Source organism: Clavelina lepadiformis, chromosome 8 (genome assembly GCF_947623445.1).
Source record: "Clavelina lepadiformis chromosome 8, kaClaLepa1.1, whole genome shotgun sequence".
Lineage (NCBI taxonomy): Eukaryota > Metazoa > Chordata > Ascidiacea > Aplousobranchia > Clavelinidae > Clavelina > Clavelina lepadiformis.
The window spans coordinates 4,654,743-4,669,523 of record NC_135247.1 but is presented as its reverse complement, the minus strand read 5'-3'; the positions used below and the strand labels follow the sequence as shown (position 1 = coordinate 4,669,523).

The 14,781-nt window shown below is 35.8% G+C and overlaps 1 protein-coding gene and 1 long non-coding RNA gene across 2 annotated transcripts in view; one reads left to right on the top strand and one right to left on the bottom strand.

The window, feature by feature from the left end:
- The window catches only part of LOC143468689 (uncharacterized), a 29,739-nt gene extending 22,977 nt beyond the window's left edge, over positions 1-6,762 (bottom strand). Inside the window, exon 1 of the long non-coding RNA XR_013119017.1 lies at positions 6,626-6,762. This is a non-coding gene — a long non-coding RNA (uncharacterized LOC143468689). The remainder of the gene's footprint in view (positions 1-6,625) is intronic.
- LOC143468687 (gelsolin-like) lies at positions 2,033-8,277 on the top strand. The gene is made up of 15 exons (XM_076966034.1): positions 2,033-2,284; positions 2,454-2,644; positions 3,559-3,720; positions 3,854-4,006; positions 4,109-4,334; positions 4,447-4,541; positions 5,228-5,350; positions 5,659-5,739; positions 5,848-6,015; positions 6,136-6,213; positions 6,297-6,413; positions 6,678-6,843; positions 7,050-7,214; positions 7,453-7,597; positions 7,668-8,277. Exons 1-15 carry the CDS (start codon positions 2,128-2,130, stop codon positions 7,843-7,845), a joined length of 2,205 nt encoding a protein of 734 aa, XP_076822149.1. The 5' UTR covers positions 2,033-2,127; the 3' UTR covers positions 7,846-8,277.
- Positions 8,278-14,781: the final 6,504 nt, after the last annotated feature.

Here is a 14,781-nt window from a genome sequence, read left to right as displayed (position 1 = left end):
TGAATATAATGATAGATTCGACTACAAACTTATTCTGTCAATTCAACCTAGTATACCATTTAATCTAAAACAACTTAACCACGAACGTTTAACCGTCCGGGATTGAACCGTCTGTTGGTTGAATTGACATGGAACTGAACATTTCATGTCGACATACACTTCACAGTAAAACCACAACACGAAAAACACTGCACTTAAGCATGGTGCAAAAGCAGCAAGTTGAAAATCTGATGGTTGCTATAGCCCGGTAAAGTTTCTCGTTTTTTCCACGTATGTTAGTTTTTAAAACTGAATTAAAATCTTAGAAACAATTTCTAACGACAAACTGATTAACAAACAGACTGTGTCAGAGTAAAACAACGACCTTTTGCAGACGGCTTACAAAAACTTCTGAAAAACATCCCTATTCTAGACTTAAGAGAAAGAATAAAAGAATGTTCACAAAGCAGCTATAGCCTGACGAAATAACACGGGTTGACAGGAGTACATAAAGATGTTTGGCAAACTAGTCACGATACGCCATAAGAATGCATTTTAATTTTTAAACGACAGTTCAATTACGTAACATTTCGTGACCAGCATGCACCCACTGGGCTAATTTTCAATGTTTACAGTTAGCAGAAACAAAGCAGCTAACCTTATAAGCAAATAAAAGAACAGTTTAAAAAGCCTATTGGAAAACTGAATGCCTCAAAATGGGCAATGAAGCGCTTTTTCTAAGGATTCAGCAGCTTAACATTACCATATTCAGGATATACGCAAATAGGACTAGAATTGAACAAGGCGCGACCACACGAAAGCGTTTCCTTGAATCTTTATGCGAATGGTTGTATGTTTAGTAGGCTATGGCCGTTGAAAGAGCAAGGTACAGGCGATAAACCAATATCAATTGATAATAAAGAAATCGATACCTTTGCGGTGCTGTAGTTTTTGGTTCGAAGTGTTGTCACAAGAGTATTGTTTGTCTGGAATTATTGAGCAACGTAAATCACCAGAAACGTAACTTCCTGCAAATATATTCAGCAGTTGTGAGGAAGTGATATGTTTCCGTCGGTTTGTGTATATATATACGAAGTCATGAATAATAACCTGTGTTGTGTGTTGCGAAATCAAAAGCCTTAGGCTACGTAATAGTGTACATTGTACAGTATTCGTTGTCTGCTTTTAAACTGAATTGAAAATGGAAACTGTAGGTATGTTGTCAAAACAAAGCAGTAAAATGTGAAAAAGGGCGAGTGAAATCAGCGGGTCGCAAACGTGTTAATATCGGTTACGCAAAGTCGCGTTAACTTTAGATCTGGTCATTTTCAGACAATTTGGAGCGCTAATTTATGGCTGACATCAGTCAAGGTAACAGTTAATGGTACAGAAGTAAACAACATCGACTTAATTTGAGTAACGGCAGGTTCCCAACAGATGTGGACTTTGCACCACTTTGACTTTGCATGATTACGTCCGAGTATTAATAGTGCTATCAACCAGAAAAACCTAACACATCGAGTGAACAACCCTGGGTAATGTCAAAACACTTTAGAAATCAGAATGTTGACCTAAACTTATATGCGTGTCAACCGATGTCAACCACTATTGAAGCGGTTTGCATATTAACTAGGGGGGTTGTGCTGATAGGTTGGTATAATAAACGCTATGTCACCAATATACCTCTATTTTTGCTCTCTACACAATTGATTGGACAGTCAGTACATTTACGAAACGAAAGTGTTTAGCTGTCGTGTATTCTCCTATATGTAATACACACAAACGAACGTGATAAGCTCTGAAGGTATAGTGTGCTAGCTCGCCGCTAAACAGATTTCGGAAGAAATGTTGAAACAGGAAGCAGAAGGTGGGTTGAGCGACAGCGGTTCTAACATTGTTTCCTGTCGACCATTCACCGTTTTAATCCGGTGGCTTCATTAATTATAAAGGACAAAAGAAAAATGCCTGAGAACACAGTGACACTGAAAGCCGGTATTAATTATTAAATTGGGTAGCTTAGAGACATTTCAGATCAATTGTTGCAACTCTGACAATTCCACTACTGTAACTCAGACACTTTAGAATTAAAACTTTAGTGTTTTCGGTTTGCTTGAGTTAATACTAGTTTAGGAAAGTAACGCTTTAAGTATGTCATCAACTGCTGAAATTGCAAAGGCCGGCAAAAAAGCAGGACTGCAAATATGGCGGATTGAGAAAATGGAGCTTGCACCTGTGCCCGTGACTCAGTACGGAAACTTTTACACTGGTGATTCCTACATAGTGATGCACACACAGGCATCAAAAGGTACGATCTTTAAAGATACTGGAACTCGGATAAGGTATATTAGCTCACTTAGTTAAGTGCACCATATAGAAGACTAATAAGCTGTCACAAAATACGCGACAAAGGTATTAACAAGAGGTGCGTGAAAAAAAATTCTTTGAAATCTCTGACAACTTTCTGCCGTGTCCAGGCGGCAATCTTACTTGGAATCTTCACTTCTGGCTGGGCAAAGAATCTTCTCAGGACGAGAGAGGAGCGGCCGCCATCTTGACCACCCAGATCGATGACAGCCTCGGTGGTGGACCGATACAGTACAGAGAGCTGCAGGATGACGAGTCACCTACGTTTATGGGATATTTCAAGAAGGGAGTCAAATACCAGGTTGGTGCACAATGCAGTGGATGTATCAAGTATTTGCAGCATATAAAACAACTAAACAATAGCATTTAAAATGGAACAAAAATTTCAATACTGGAAGAAAACTAAGTTTAATAATGAATGAATGAAAAGCTTTTCTGAGCCATATAACCCTTGTCATGCACGATAATTATAGTAATTATAATACTTAAAGTATTTAATAAACAGCCAAGCATTAAGTAGCATACTTAGGCAATAGCTGCCGCATGCTTTCTAGTTCAATCTCACTGTTCAATTTGTTACGGTTCATTGTGCCCCATGGTTGAGCGAAATGGTTTATTCAAGCACGCGATTTGCAAACAAACTTAAACAGCGCAAACTTATGAACATGCTGCAACCAATGGTTTACATAGATCGATTCAAATAACTCGCTTCAAATGGAATAAACAAAGGCAGGAGATCGAAAACTTATTAATAGGCAAAAGTAGTAAAAGATTAACCATGGCTGAGAAAACATATAGCTCGATCAGTCACCGGGCCTGGAGTGAAAAATTTCATTACAGCACGATTTTGATACGTGGCACACGTGAGTAATTGCATGCATTTCCGCCTTGATCGGCTGCAAAGCGAAATAAAACCCTTTATGCATGTGACATCGCTATTCGCGTTGTATTTGCTTTCAACTTTTATAGAAAAAGATAAAAACTTCATGAAAACAACTTAGTTGACAAAAGGTATGCGTAAATTGAAATAAACAAAAATATTATTAAAAAAATTTGTCCGTCAAAATCATAAAGTAGCGTATCCACGACCCGGGAAATGAAGTCAGGCAAACTTGGAAATTTAAAAGAACGTGAGATATGTCAACAATGAGCGGTAAAAATGGCAAAACGACCATAACAAAACATAAATCCGTAACGTCACGTACTATACTTTAGCGGGGTGGATGTGCATCCGGTTTTAAACACGCAAGAACCAACATCAGCGACGTGAAGCGACTGCTTCATGTGAAGGGAAGAAGATCTGTGCGTGCCACGGAAGTTGAAATGAGCTGGAAGAGTTTCAACCAGGGAGACATTTTCATTGTTGAAGTGGAAAACGTAGGTTCCCATTGCAACGTAACGACTTACGTATTGATTGTTATATTTTGCGTGACGTTTACGTTACGGCAAGGTACAAAGTAGAAGTAACAAAAGTAGCGTAAAATGAAAGTTCCAATTTTTCCTTTTACAGGATATTTACCAATGGAACGGAAGTATGAGCAATCGCTATGAGCGGCTCAAAGCGTGCGAGCTGGTTAACAACATCAAGAACGAAGAAAAGGGAGGAAAAGGAAAAATAACCATTTTAGATGAAGGAGATGCAATCCCATCAAAAATGATGAAAGTAAGTTACAATCCATCAAGTGATCAAAAGTGGCTCTATCACTATACCAGAACAATAATTACTTTTCTGGGTTGCAAAACTAAGTAAAAAGTGTTTTCACAGGCATTGTCTGGTACACCAAAAGACATAGGTCCAGAAATAAAGGATGATGCTCCCGTCAAAACTCAGGCATCTAACAAACCAGCCGAGCTTTACAGAGTGTCATCAGATACAGGGCGACTTAAAGTGGACAAAGTTGCAACTGCACCACTCCAACAGGGAGCGCTTGATAGTGGGGACTGCTTTATCTTGGATAATGGTGTAAACAACATGATTTTTGTATGGAAAGGTAACGGCCGTTAAAGTTAACAAAGAAGTACGAATATTTAGTTCGCACTTTCAAAATGGGTAATTGATAATGGCGATGCGTTATATGAATTACAGTATTGTTTTATATCCAGGTAAAGGAGCAAGCAAAGATGAACGTTCTGGGGCAATGTCAAATGCTCTGACATTTATAACAGATCACAATTACAGCCCAAGAACAAAAGTTCAGGTACGACCGTCAAGCAAACTACGTGATAGCAGTATGCTAACATCTTGACATATTTTCAGTCTATGCGTTCAACCAACTCCACCATAAAGCGAGGATTAAATTTTTAGGCCACTATCTTGGCTAGACATTCTGCCCTTAACTAGCAAATATATTAGTTAATAAAAGCTATATTTCATCCAAATATACGTAACTGGTAACACTAAATTACGTAATGAATATTTTTCTCATTAACTATTTCTTTTTAGTACCTTTTTTTCTTGCGTTCTAACCAAAACCGCAAATAGACGTGTTTTATTTACATTTGCTGAAGAATATTTTTCAACGGTCAAGCCACTTTCTGTTTTTTTCGCGGAATGATTGCTCAAACAGATGAAAGTTAGCCTATGCTATTTGCCTAACTAATGTTCAAATACATCGAAATATCGCGTTTATTGTTGCTGATATAAATACATAGCACAGGGGCATGCCAGAAGGATTGAAACATTCCGTGGAGCATTTCTAACATTACCGGTATGTCGAATACCAGCACGTCTGACTTAACGTTCACCGGCCCGATCTCCTAAATATTGGGCCATTGCCGAAACGTTAATTTCTTCATATACCGGGCACAGCATTCTTTTGTGAACGAAACTGCACGCAAAAGTAAGGGGAAAATTGAAACAGCATACCTTGCAAATTTCATTCAGGTCATGGCAGAGGGATCAGAGTCTATACTTTTCACGCAATTCTTTCAAGATTGGAAAAAGAAAGATCAATCAGTCGGCTTGGGTAAAAAATACACTTACAGCAAAGTGGCCAAGATAGACAAGGTAAACATAAGCTTATTATATACCAATACACGTTTATTTTTCATCCATTGCTGTTACTGCTTTTTTGAACAAGATAATCAAGCGCTATTTACAAAGATTAAATATACTAGTATTATGCAGAACACTAATTAGCAAAAAAGATTAAATTTTCAAACAGTTTACATTATTATTTTGCAAAATTTACCCAATCTTTACAGTAATTACTTGCAAATCTATAAATTATGTTGTTATAAAAATTTTCAAAAGAAAACATTGGCATAGTACAGTTAATGACAGCTACAAACAATGTAACAGATTAAATATTACAGGTGAAATTTGATGTCAAAGCATTATATGAAAAACCAAAATTTGCTGCTCAGCATGGAATGGTTGACGATGGCTCAGGAAAGGTAAAATGCCAAAACTTGACATTTGAATATTTGCGATTATAGTATAATTATCTTTTTAAACAAAAAGTGGCACTTGTGATTAGTACCAAATTTGTCTGAACTAATAAGGTTGAAGTTTGGCGAGTTGAAGGCAATAAATTGGCTGAAGTCAAAAAGGAAGATTATGGAAAGTTTTTTGCTGGTGACTGTTACCTGATTCTCTACACATATGTACCAAGTGGCAGAGAAGAATACATCATTTACTACTGGCAAGGAAATGATGCCACAAAGGAAGAGGTTGGTCTCTGATATTCTATTTTAACTTTTTAATCCTGTTTAATTAAAGCTAACGCTTTTCGGAATCAGAATACAGAACAGCTTGTCAACATTTATAATTTGATATAAACTCTGTTACAGATTGCTGGATCAGCATTCTTTGCAACTCAGCTTGATGACAAGCATGGTCAACGACCAGTGCAGTGTCGTGTCGTACAGGTAAAATTACAACCTAAGTCATTAACCATGTATACTGAACCATACGCTATCGCATTTTACTACTAGAGGCAAATTGCATGCAGGGCAAAGAGCCAAAACACATGTTGAGCATATTCGGACATCCACTCATAATACAAAAAGGAGGCTATTCAAGACAAGCTGGAAAGAATGTTGGTGTTAGTGATACAGGGTTATATCAGGTACATTACTAAAACTAGCCAAAGTACACTATATGCTTTTATGCAGTCATTTTTTTGTTATGTTTGCATTTTTATCTTTTATGTTGCCTATTTTCTCAAAAATTTGAAATAAGTTTGGAAAAATAAGGTATCATTTGCCCAGTAAAAATAAAGGGCATCTTAACATAATAAGCCAAATAAAATAACTTATAGCAGTAAAATAACGTGCTTACATCAGAATGGTTCAGCCAAATTTTTAAAGCTGTTATCTCTCAATATTCAAAGGTTCGTTCAACAGCAGCTGGAGGCACAAAGGCAATCCAGGTAGACACATCTGCATCTATGCTCAACTCCAATGACGCCTTTCTGTTGAAAGTCAAATCTAAGTCTTATGTATGGGCGGGATTAGGAGCAAGTGATATAGAAATTGATGCAGCTAACTATGTAGCAGGTATAAGTGATGATATTATTTATGTTTGCTACAAATTTTAGATTGAAGAAGTTAAATTTACACATCTATATACATGACATGTGCATTGATTTTATAAAAAACAAATGAACCAAGTGTGAAACTACTTCATTACAACTTACAATACAGTATCTTTAGGTGTAGGTAGATTTTGTAAGAATATACAGCAGTGGAAAATTTTAATACAGGAGTTCTGGGCAATGGTGCAAAACCTACCCTTGTAAAAGAAGGACAAGAACCAGCAGATTTCTGGTCAGCTCTTGGTGGAAAGAAAGAATATGCATCGGCACCAAGAATGCAAGAAGATTTCGATGCTAATCCACCAAAACTTTTTGCTATTTCCAACGCTAAAGGTGAAGGTGTATTTCTTTGATCTACTGGTACTGCTTTATCTCAACATCCTTCCATTGTAAATATCAACTAAACACATTGACACTGCAGTTATAAACTGCGTTATTCATCTGGTAGTTACTTCTCCATTAGGACATGGTTCTCATACATTTTAATTCCAAGGAACAGCAATCACTTTTTCTAAAGTCTACTTTTTCACGGCAATATTTCCAAACTAACACATAGCTCTTATTTTGCAAGGTAATGTGATGATTGAAGAAATTCCAGGAGATTTTGCGCAAAGTGATCTTGAACCAGACGATGTTATGATGTTGGATGCTTGGGATCAAGTGTTTGTTTGGATCGGAGATGGAGCAAATGCAGAAGAAAGAAAGGAGGCACCAGGGTAAGAAAGAACTATGGTCTTCCGGCTACATCATGTACGTAATTGAGTACTTAACAAATTTTATGTACAGACTGGTCCAAGAATACATTTCAAAAGATCCCCGAGGAAGAGATTCTAACTGTCCAATGATTAGTGTAAAGATGAACAACGAGCCTGTTACTTTCACTGGCTACTTTCCTTCCTGGGATCACAAATTTTTTGCAGGCAAAAAGAGTTATGCTGACAGAATGAAAATGCTTCACTCATAAAAAATCCTGCTATGTTTCTGTGCTGATATGTCCCAGCCTATTTTAAAAATTAAAGTTCATAACACAATTAGCTGAAAAACAAGATTATCATGAAGCACTTTAATAACAGACCCCTTTCAAATAAATTGAAATTTGTAGATCAAATGTTTTGTAACTGGCCAAAATGTTAAAAAATTTTGCAGCATCATAGATAGAATCATACCTCTATTTTGACATGTCAGTGCTGCTGTTATATACACCCTATATATTTCTATAAGAGTTATGTTTGCTTGTGAACTGTGACAAATAATATAATCAGTGAATATTGCAATATGTATCATACAACATCTAGCGCCACTGTGTTATAATATTGTTGTTCAAATAAGCACTATTAGACAGGAGAATAAAATGATACTGAAATAAAAGCACATAAAAGAATGTTCTTTCAAACAAGTGTAACAAAGTATACTAAATTAACACAAAATCAGGAAACTATTTGATTTTTCATAGTCCATAATTGAAACACGATAGGTGCAAGAACAAGATAATTCAAAGTTTATTTACTGCAACCCAATAATAGAACTGCTTACCGGTACCCTATAATTCTTCTAGAAAAGTGCCCTGCTTTCCAGACCGGTTAGTTTGCAATTTGAGTAGCTAATGTAGAATTGTTTCTGTAAACATTTGTGTATAATAGTTACGCAATGTGTAGATGGGAACATTTTGTATCAGATAGGCTATAATATGGTTGCTGATAGATAAGAGTATATTCAGCTCAATCTTCCGTACATAGTAAAATTTCTAATGTGAGTTCATAATAACTGTAAAGCATAGACTATTATACACACAAAATATTAATTAAGGCCAACAGTGATTATACTATCATGCCAGCAGAGTATGTTTAAACCGAATCGAACACTTTATTGATAGGGTAGTTGGAACTTGTATGACATGATCATTGGTTAATAGCCTCTGAAACTAGTGAGTTAGTACTCTGAACCTAGTATGTCTAGTTTGACACCAGTTAATAAACAGTGAAGTTTTTTAATGACAGTGATTGCTGTTTTACAATGTGCCCTACATGAAAATACATTAAACAATATAATAAACCATTGGCAGAATAGGTTTCTAACAGTACTGGTACCCAAGATTGATAGTTTGCTAAGTACGCGGGGGATAAAAATTAATGGCATGTGTAATCACTATTGTTTCATCTGGATTGCGCGAGAGATTTTTCACCCAAAAACAGCAAACTTTCCAGTTTGGCCGGTACCTAAGTTGAAAACAATTTTGACCAAAAATAAATCCAAATCCAAAGTCCAAAAATAAGACTGTAAGTAGCCTAAGCCTAATTTTGTGCGTATAGTTGTATCAAATAATTAATTTTTTGTCATTGTCTGTGCGGAGCGAAAAGTGTGCTGCCAACCTTGTCAATATAATAGCCTAGCATTATAAAGCAGAAATGGTCAAAATCACTTTGTCATTTATTCACTGTGCACTGTACAGTGTGTATAGTCACTATGGTGTTCAAAATAAAGGTCTAGTATACAAGTGCACAACCAGATGACGTCACAATTTCAGCAGTCGGGGTCTAGTACATACTGTATCCTGTGATAGTGCACTTGTATACTAGACCCAAAAATAATATGAACATTTCTGCACTTGTTATTTTAGCAACATTTTGGGACAAATGGAAAAACCAGCAAATCATACGACTGCTCAAAACGTGCAAGATGCTATCTACAGTTCATATTAAAGATTTTTTATTACGATACCACAAAACAGTATATTGTATTATAGGCTACCCCAGTATGGCATGCCATAATTGCAGTAATCGATAGCAGGCTACGCTAAGTTACCGGAGTACTATACTTTCGTCTGTCGACGTTCCGCAACAATGAGTTTAACAATAGCAGTTCCAATTGAGTCACCCCATTCGTCAAGGATTAGCCCATAGGAAAGGGAAAAAGGAATGCACGGATTACCCATTCGTATGGGCTAAAAAGAATATTTCCATCTCTTAAAGTAATTGTTGTAAGGCTAATCGTGTTCGAATGAGGTAATCCATTTGGTCACGTCACATTGCTGGTAGCTGTGTAGAAAACAGACAGCATACGTGAATTTACAGTGACTTCATTGCATCTACAGTGTAATAAATAGTGTCATCCCGCATATAAGCTAGGGTGCTTGGCCTACATAGGCCTAAAACAATTGGCGGTAGTTGAAATACAGGACCCTGTATTGGCCTATAGCCTACATAATGTCCTTTGTAATGAAATGACTTATGCCTACAGATTATATAGGTATATAGTCTAGGCCTATAGTACAGGCTACCAGTATTCCAGTACTGCACCGACACACTAAAATGTTTGCAAGAAGGCCTATAACTAACTTTGAAACACACTTCAGTAGAATATTAAATATTGCATCTATCATGATGATTGTCAGCTAGTGGTGGTAAGCATCCCGGACTGCTGAGTAATTGAGTTTGCAGCTTTTGTCCCCATCATTAAGTATGAACATTCACCGAAAGCTGTCAAGCCCAATATGCGACATTAACGTTTATGAAAAACAATATTGGGTGCTTCCGTGCCTAACTTTGCAATTTGGGTGACATCTATCTCACCGACTGCCAGTTACCCATTGTGGAATGCGTGGCAACTACACAATCAAGGTTTTTGAAGACTATGCTTGCTGCACCCGAATATTTCACATGTAGACACTACCTCTTGCAAACACAGGCCACAGTTTCTAGATTTTGCCAACCAAATTGCAAAGTGCACCCCACCCCACCCCTACTCATCCTCCACCTAGTCATTCTAGTTTCAGCCATCTTGCACTTCTAAGATCTCGTTGAAAGGTGCAATGATTTTCAGTGTGGTCAGATTCTAAATTCAGAAAAAAACTACAACCGTACATGCCTAGTCGGTTACAGCTTACGCTATTTGTATTTTGCTAGTCTACTTCAGCAGCCGGCGGCTGTTGAAATAAACACTTATTTCACTAGGTGCCAGTTGCCGAAGTAAGAAAATACAAATATGAAAAATGGCAGTTTGGCTAGTCTGTCACGTGGAAGGTATGCTTCTCAGTATTTACGGTTTACAGTTGGGTAGTTGTGAATATAACATTGATTGCATGCATTGTAATTTTTCAACTTAACGGTTACAGCGTTAGACAGAATAATCAACTTTTTCGTTACAGAATCACAACCTTTATCTTTGCGCAGCGTGACTAGAGTTTAGTAACTGAACTTGTTTTTGTCTAAATTTCAACTTTTTTATTTGAATTTTTTATATTGTATTTCTCGAATTTGAAACTGTAGAGTGAATTTGAAATAGCTAACTACGAGCGGTAGCAAGCTGAGCCAGGTGCTTTAACTGCTACATCTTTGAGCTGGCATTTTGTGCAGGAGCTAATTTATAAGTACTAACTGTTTGAAAATCAAGGTCTTCCACACATCATACAGACTTTTGTTACCGGCACAGGATTTCAAGGGCTAGATTAAACATCATGGGTCAGCAGGTTGAGCTCCTGTGAGTCTTGCATATTTCATTCTCCAGGCCCTGTGTACCCAATTGTAATGAAATGAACCTTGTAAATATTTGCTGGTTACCGTAGTAGAAAGTGTGGTGTAAGACTTAACTTACCTTAAATTACTTAAATTTAATTTAAAATGTTAGAATTCCATGTTACTTACTTCATAAGCAGATAAAATTTTACTCAATTTTTATTATATATTGTTGGTCTACATGAGCAGATCTTAACCAATGGGCTATTACTAACCTATGCAATCCTTTTATGAACAGAAATTATTTGCACGAAAAAGTTTTCTTGTTTATGAGTATATATTGTAGGCTACTGCCACTGGCTAAACAGACCCAAAAAGATGTGGATGACTCACATCTCACTGATTAGAACTTTCAAGTATTAAATATATTGCTGAGCTGTGTATACCTTGTGTTTGTGGCATATATCATATCAAATTGTCTGGGCAAGCAAGTCGCTGCAATGGTATGCAGGTATCATAAACAATAGACTACACTGTGGTATGTACCTCCATGTTAATGCCTTGTTTATTCGTATCACCGGTAAGTTTGGTAATTTATACATACAGTACTTGAAAAACTCGCTAATATAGTTACATTAAATAATAATTATAATCTGCAACACTGTATTGTAAATTATGAATCATGACATAGGATCATAATTTTTTCTTAACTGAGACGGCTATTGAGACCAGGTATTCTCAACTTTTGTGCAATCATATGCAGTATATTTTATATATACATTTGAATGTATTCTTTTTAGCTTTATTTTCAGATATAGGCTTCCCAGCTGATTCAAATTACACTACAAAATCTAACTGAGTTAGTAGTGATCTAACTTTGAAATGAATATTGCATACTCTTACATAACCCCTCCCTCTTTGTAGGATTGAATTTATTGTTGTTATTGTTAGACAAAAATATCTATAGCACAAGAATTTGCCTGTATGTTTACTGCAAATGGAAACTTGACCTATGTGTCAAGAAATGGGAAAATTAAAAGGAGTAAGTACGTTTACTATATTTTACTATGTTTTTTACGTTTTTTATTTAACGTCTGTTTAAATGGGATAGCTAATAAGATAGTAATTAGTTTCTTTTCATACCAATTTCAAGCGTTAATACCAAGAATTTGTTAATCTAAATCAGGGTAGTCCTGTTATTTTTTCTACATGGGGCAGCAATAATAGTGGTTAGAGTAATGAATATATTGATATATCTTTTCCATTGCATAGGGAATTACAAAAGCTAAGTTTCGATATTGGGTAAAAGAACCCAAAAAAAGAAAACGACCCGTTTCCCTCTTTGGCAAAACATTTGGTCCAGCGTTGAAACCCAATGCAAACAGTCACATAGTTACAAGAGGTTCTGTGGAAGGTGATCTAACTGCTACAAATCCTGAAATACCAAGCACTAATAATGTTAACAGTTCTTGTGGAGGTGAATGAAAGAAATAATATAAGGAGATTTACAATATATTTCACATTTTTATGCTATATTTTTTCTGAAAATAATCACTTAACATTCATATTGAATACTGCATTTTAATTTTCATGTTATCACAGAGTTGGAAGAAAATTTAAATTACAAAATCAGAAGAGAGAAGCTGTCTTCAGATTGGCGATTAGTTGAAGAAAAGTTGTTTAAGTTGTCCATAACCCTCTATTCTCCTGAGCGACGCACTTGCTGTGTATGCTTTGAAGAAGTTGCCAACATAATTCGTTGTGGAGATTGTGGGCCAAATGTATATTACTGTCGTCAGTGCTGGGATAACTGTCATTCTTTTGTTTGGTATCATTTGCCAGACATATGGATGGTAATTAATAATTATATACAAATATCTTTATTTTTGTAAAGGTTATTCACAAAAAGACCACTCATTTATCTGGATATAAAAGGCCATTAATGTTTGTAAACATTTTAGTGCTGTAGGCAGTCTTAAGAAATGTTTATTAATTTGTCTGTTGATAATCAACAATAATTATTTCAAATGTATATATATAATAAGTTAAATACATTCGTCTACATAAAATAATTTATCATACCTTTAATTAATTATCACAAGAAAAAGTTGTCACTGGCAGAATATTAGAGGAAAAGAAACAGTAGCTTACATTTCTTTAAACTGGTCTAGACAACAATGTCATAGTTGCTTTTTGTGCAGTAGAATGTAAAAACTGTTTGGGTTAATACTGTAAACCAAGTATCTTTGCAATTATTCCTACATTTTTACCGGAATGTATCGAATAATGTTGAACTTAGATCTCTGTTTACAATATTGTTGAAAACATTTTCACAGCTGAGAAATACAAAATGTGTCAAAAATGTATCTGAAGTATAAAAAGTAAAAGACAATACTGGTGCCATATGTATGACACATTTTATTTCATGGCCTTCAAAAGATTCCCCTCCAACACATTTTTCAAAGCCCTTCCATTATACCACTACTACTTACTAATAACACTTTTTTAAATGCTCAAACATCTCCAGGTCTCTGCCAAATCAGTAATAGCAAGACTGGCAGCTGGAGAATGATGTTTGTGCTTGTTCTTTTTTTAGCTGTAAGTTGTTTCAAATCGCTCAATGTCATCAATTATATCAATGATAGGCAGTTATTCAGACAAATCTGGAACAAAAAATTCTGTGCAACAAAGTGAAGCATCCAGGCATGATGAAATTATAGAATTAAAGTGGTGAAGGAGATTTTAAGTTAAGCATATATTTAGGGAAAACGTATTGCAGTTCTTCGTTAAAGTTTAGCTGCTTCTGCTCACAATGTATCACAGAAGACAGTTGGAGTAAGATAAGGTTGTAAATGATTGCTTTTTGAGACAGCCTAAATATTTCAGTGTAGAAGCCATGTTACACGAAACCAAAAAAATGTGTTGTTGTGGTATTTGACCACATAGGAAAACAAAATTAAGCGGTAAGCTTCTACCCATGTTAAAATCGTTGATTAAAACAGACTTAGTTTTTTTACAGAACTATTCCTGTATTTCTTGTGTATGTACCAATATCACTTAGTTAAAATATCCAAACATTCTCTTGCAATTTTAGTCAACATATTACTTGTAACACATTGTTAATGGTATTATTTACACTTTACAGGGTAACATGTTTTGCAAAATGGTCACTCCGGTACGACTTTTGAAGAGATTTGATGGTCATGAATGTCAGTCAAGTTACACTCGACACATTACAGTGGTTGATTACAAAGGTATAATTTTTTTTATTCCTTTACATTTATTATAAATCATCTCTGCCATTCTTTCATCCATTGTTTTCTTGTTCATTGGCAAAGTTTGCATTTTAGGTTTTGAAAATGTGGTTTCTGTACAATTTTGCTATTGTGAGAGTGAGCCTGAAACTCTGTTAAGATTAAATCTGTGGACCTGTTCGCCCAAAAAGCCTA

What these genes read in the sequence shown, in the direction of transcription:
- LOC143468687 (XM_076966034.1), top strand. Translation starts at nt 2,128, where the DNA reads ATGTCATCAACTGCTGAAATTGCAAAGGCCGGCAAAAAAGCAGGACTG. An exon ending in GCACACACAGGCATCAAAAG is followed by an intron (nt 2,285 to 2,453) that starts GTACGATCTTTA and finishes TGCCGTGTCCAG; the next exon opens with GCGGCAATCTTACTTGGAAT. An exon ending in TCCCATCAAAAATGATGAAA is followed by an intron (nt 4,007 to 4,108) that starts GTAAGTTACAAT and finishes GTGTTTTCACAG; the next exon opens with GCATTGTCTGGTACACCAAA.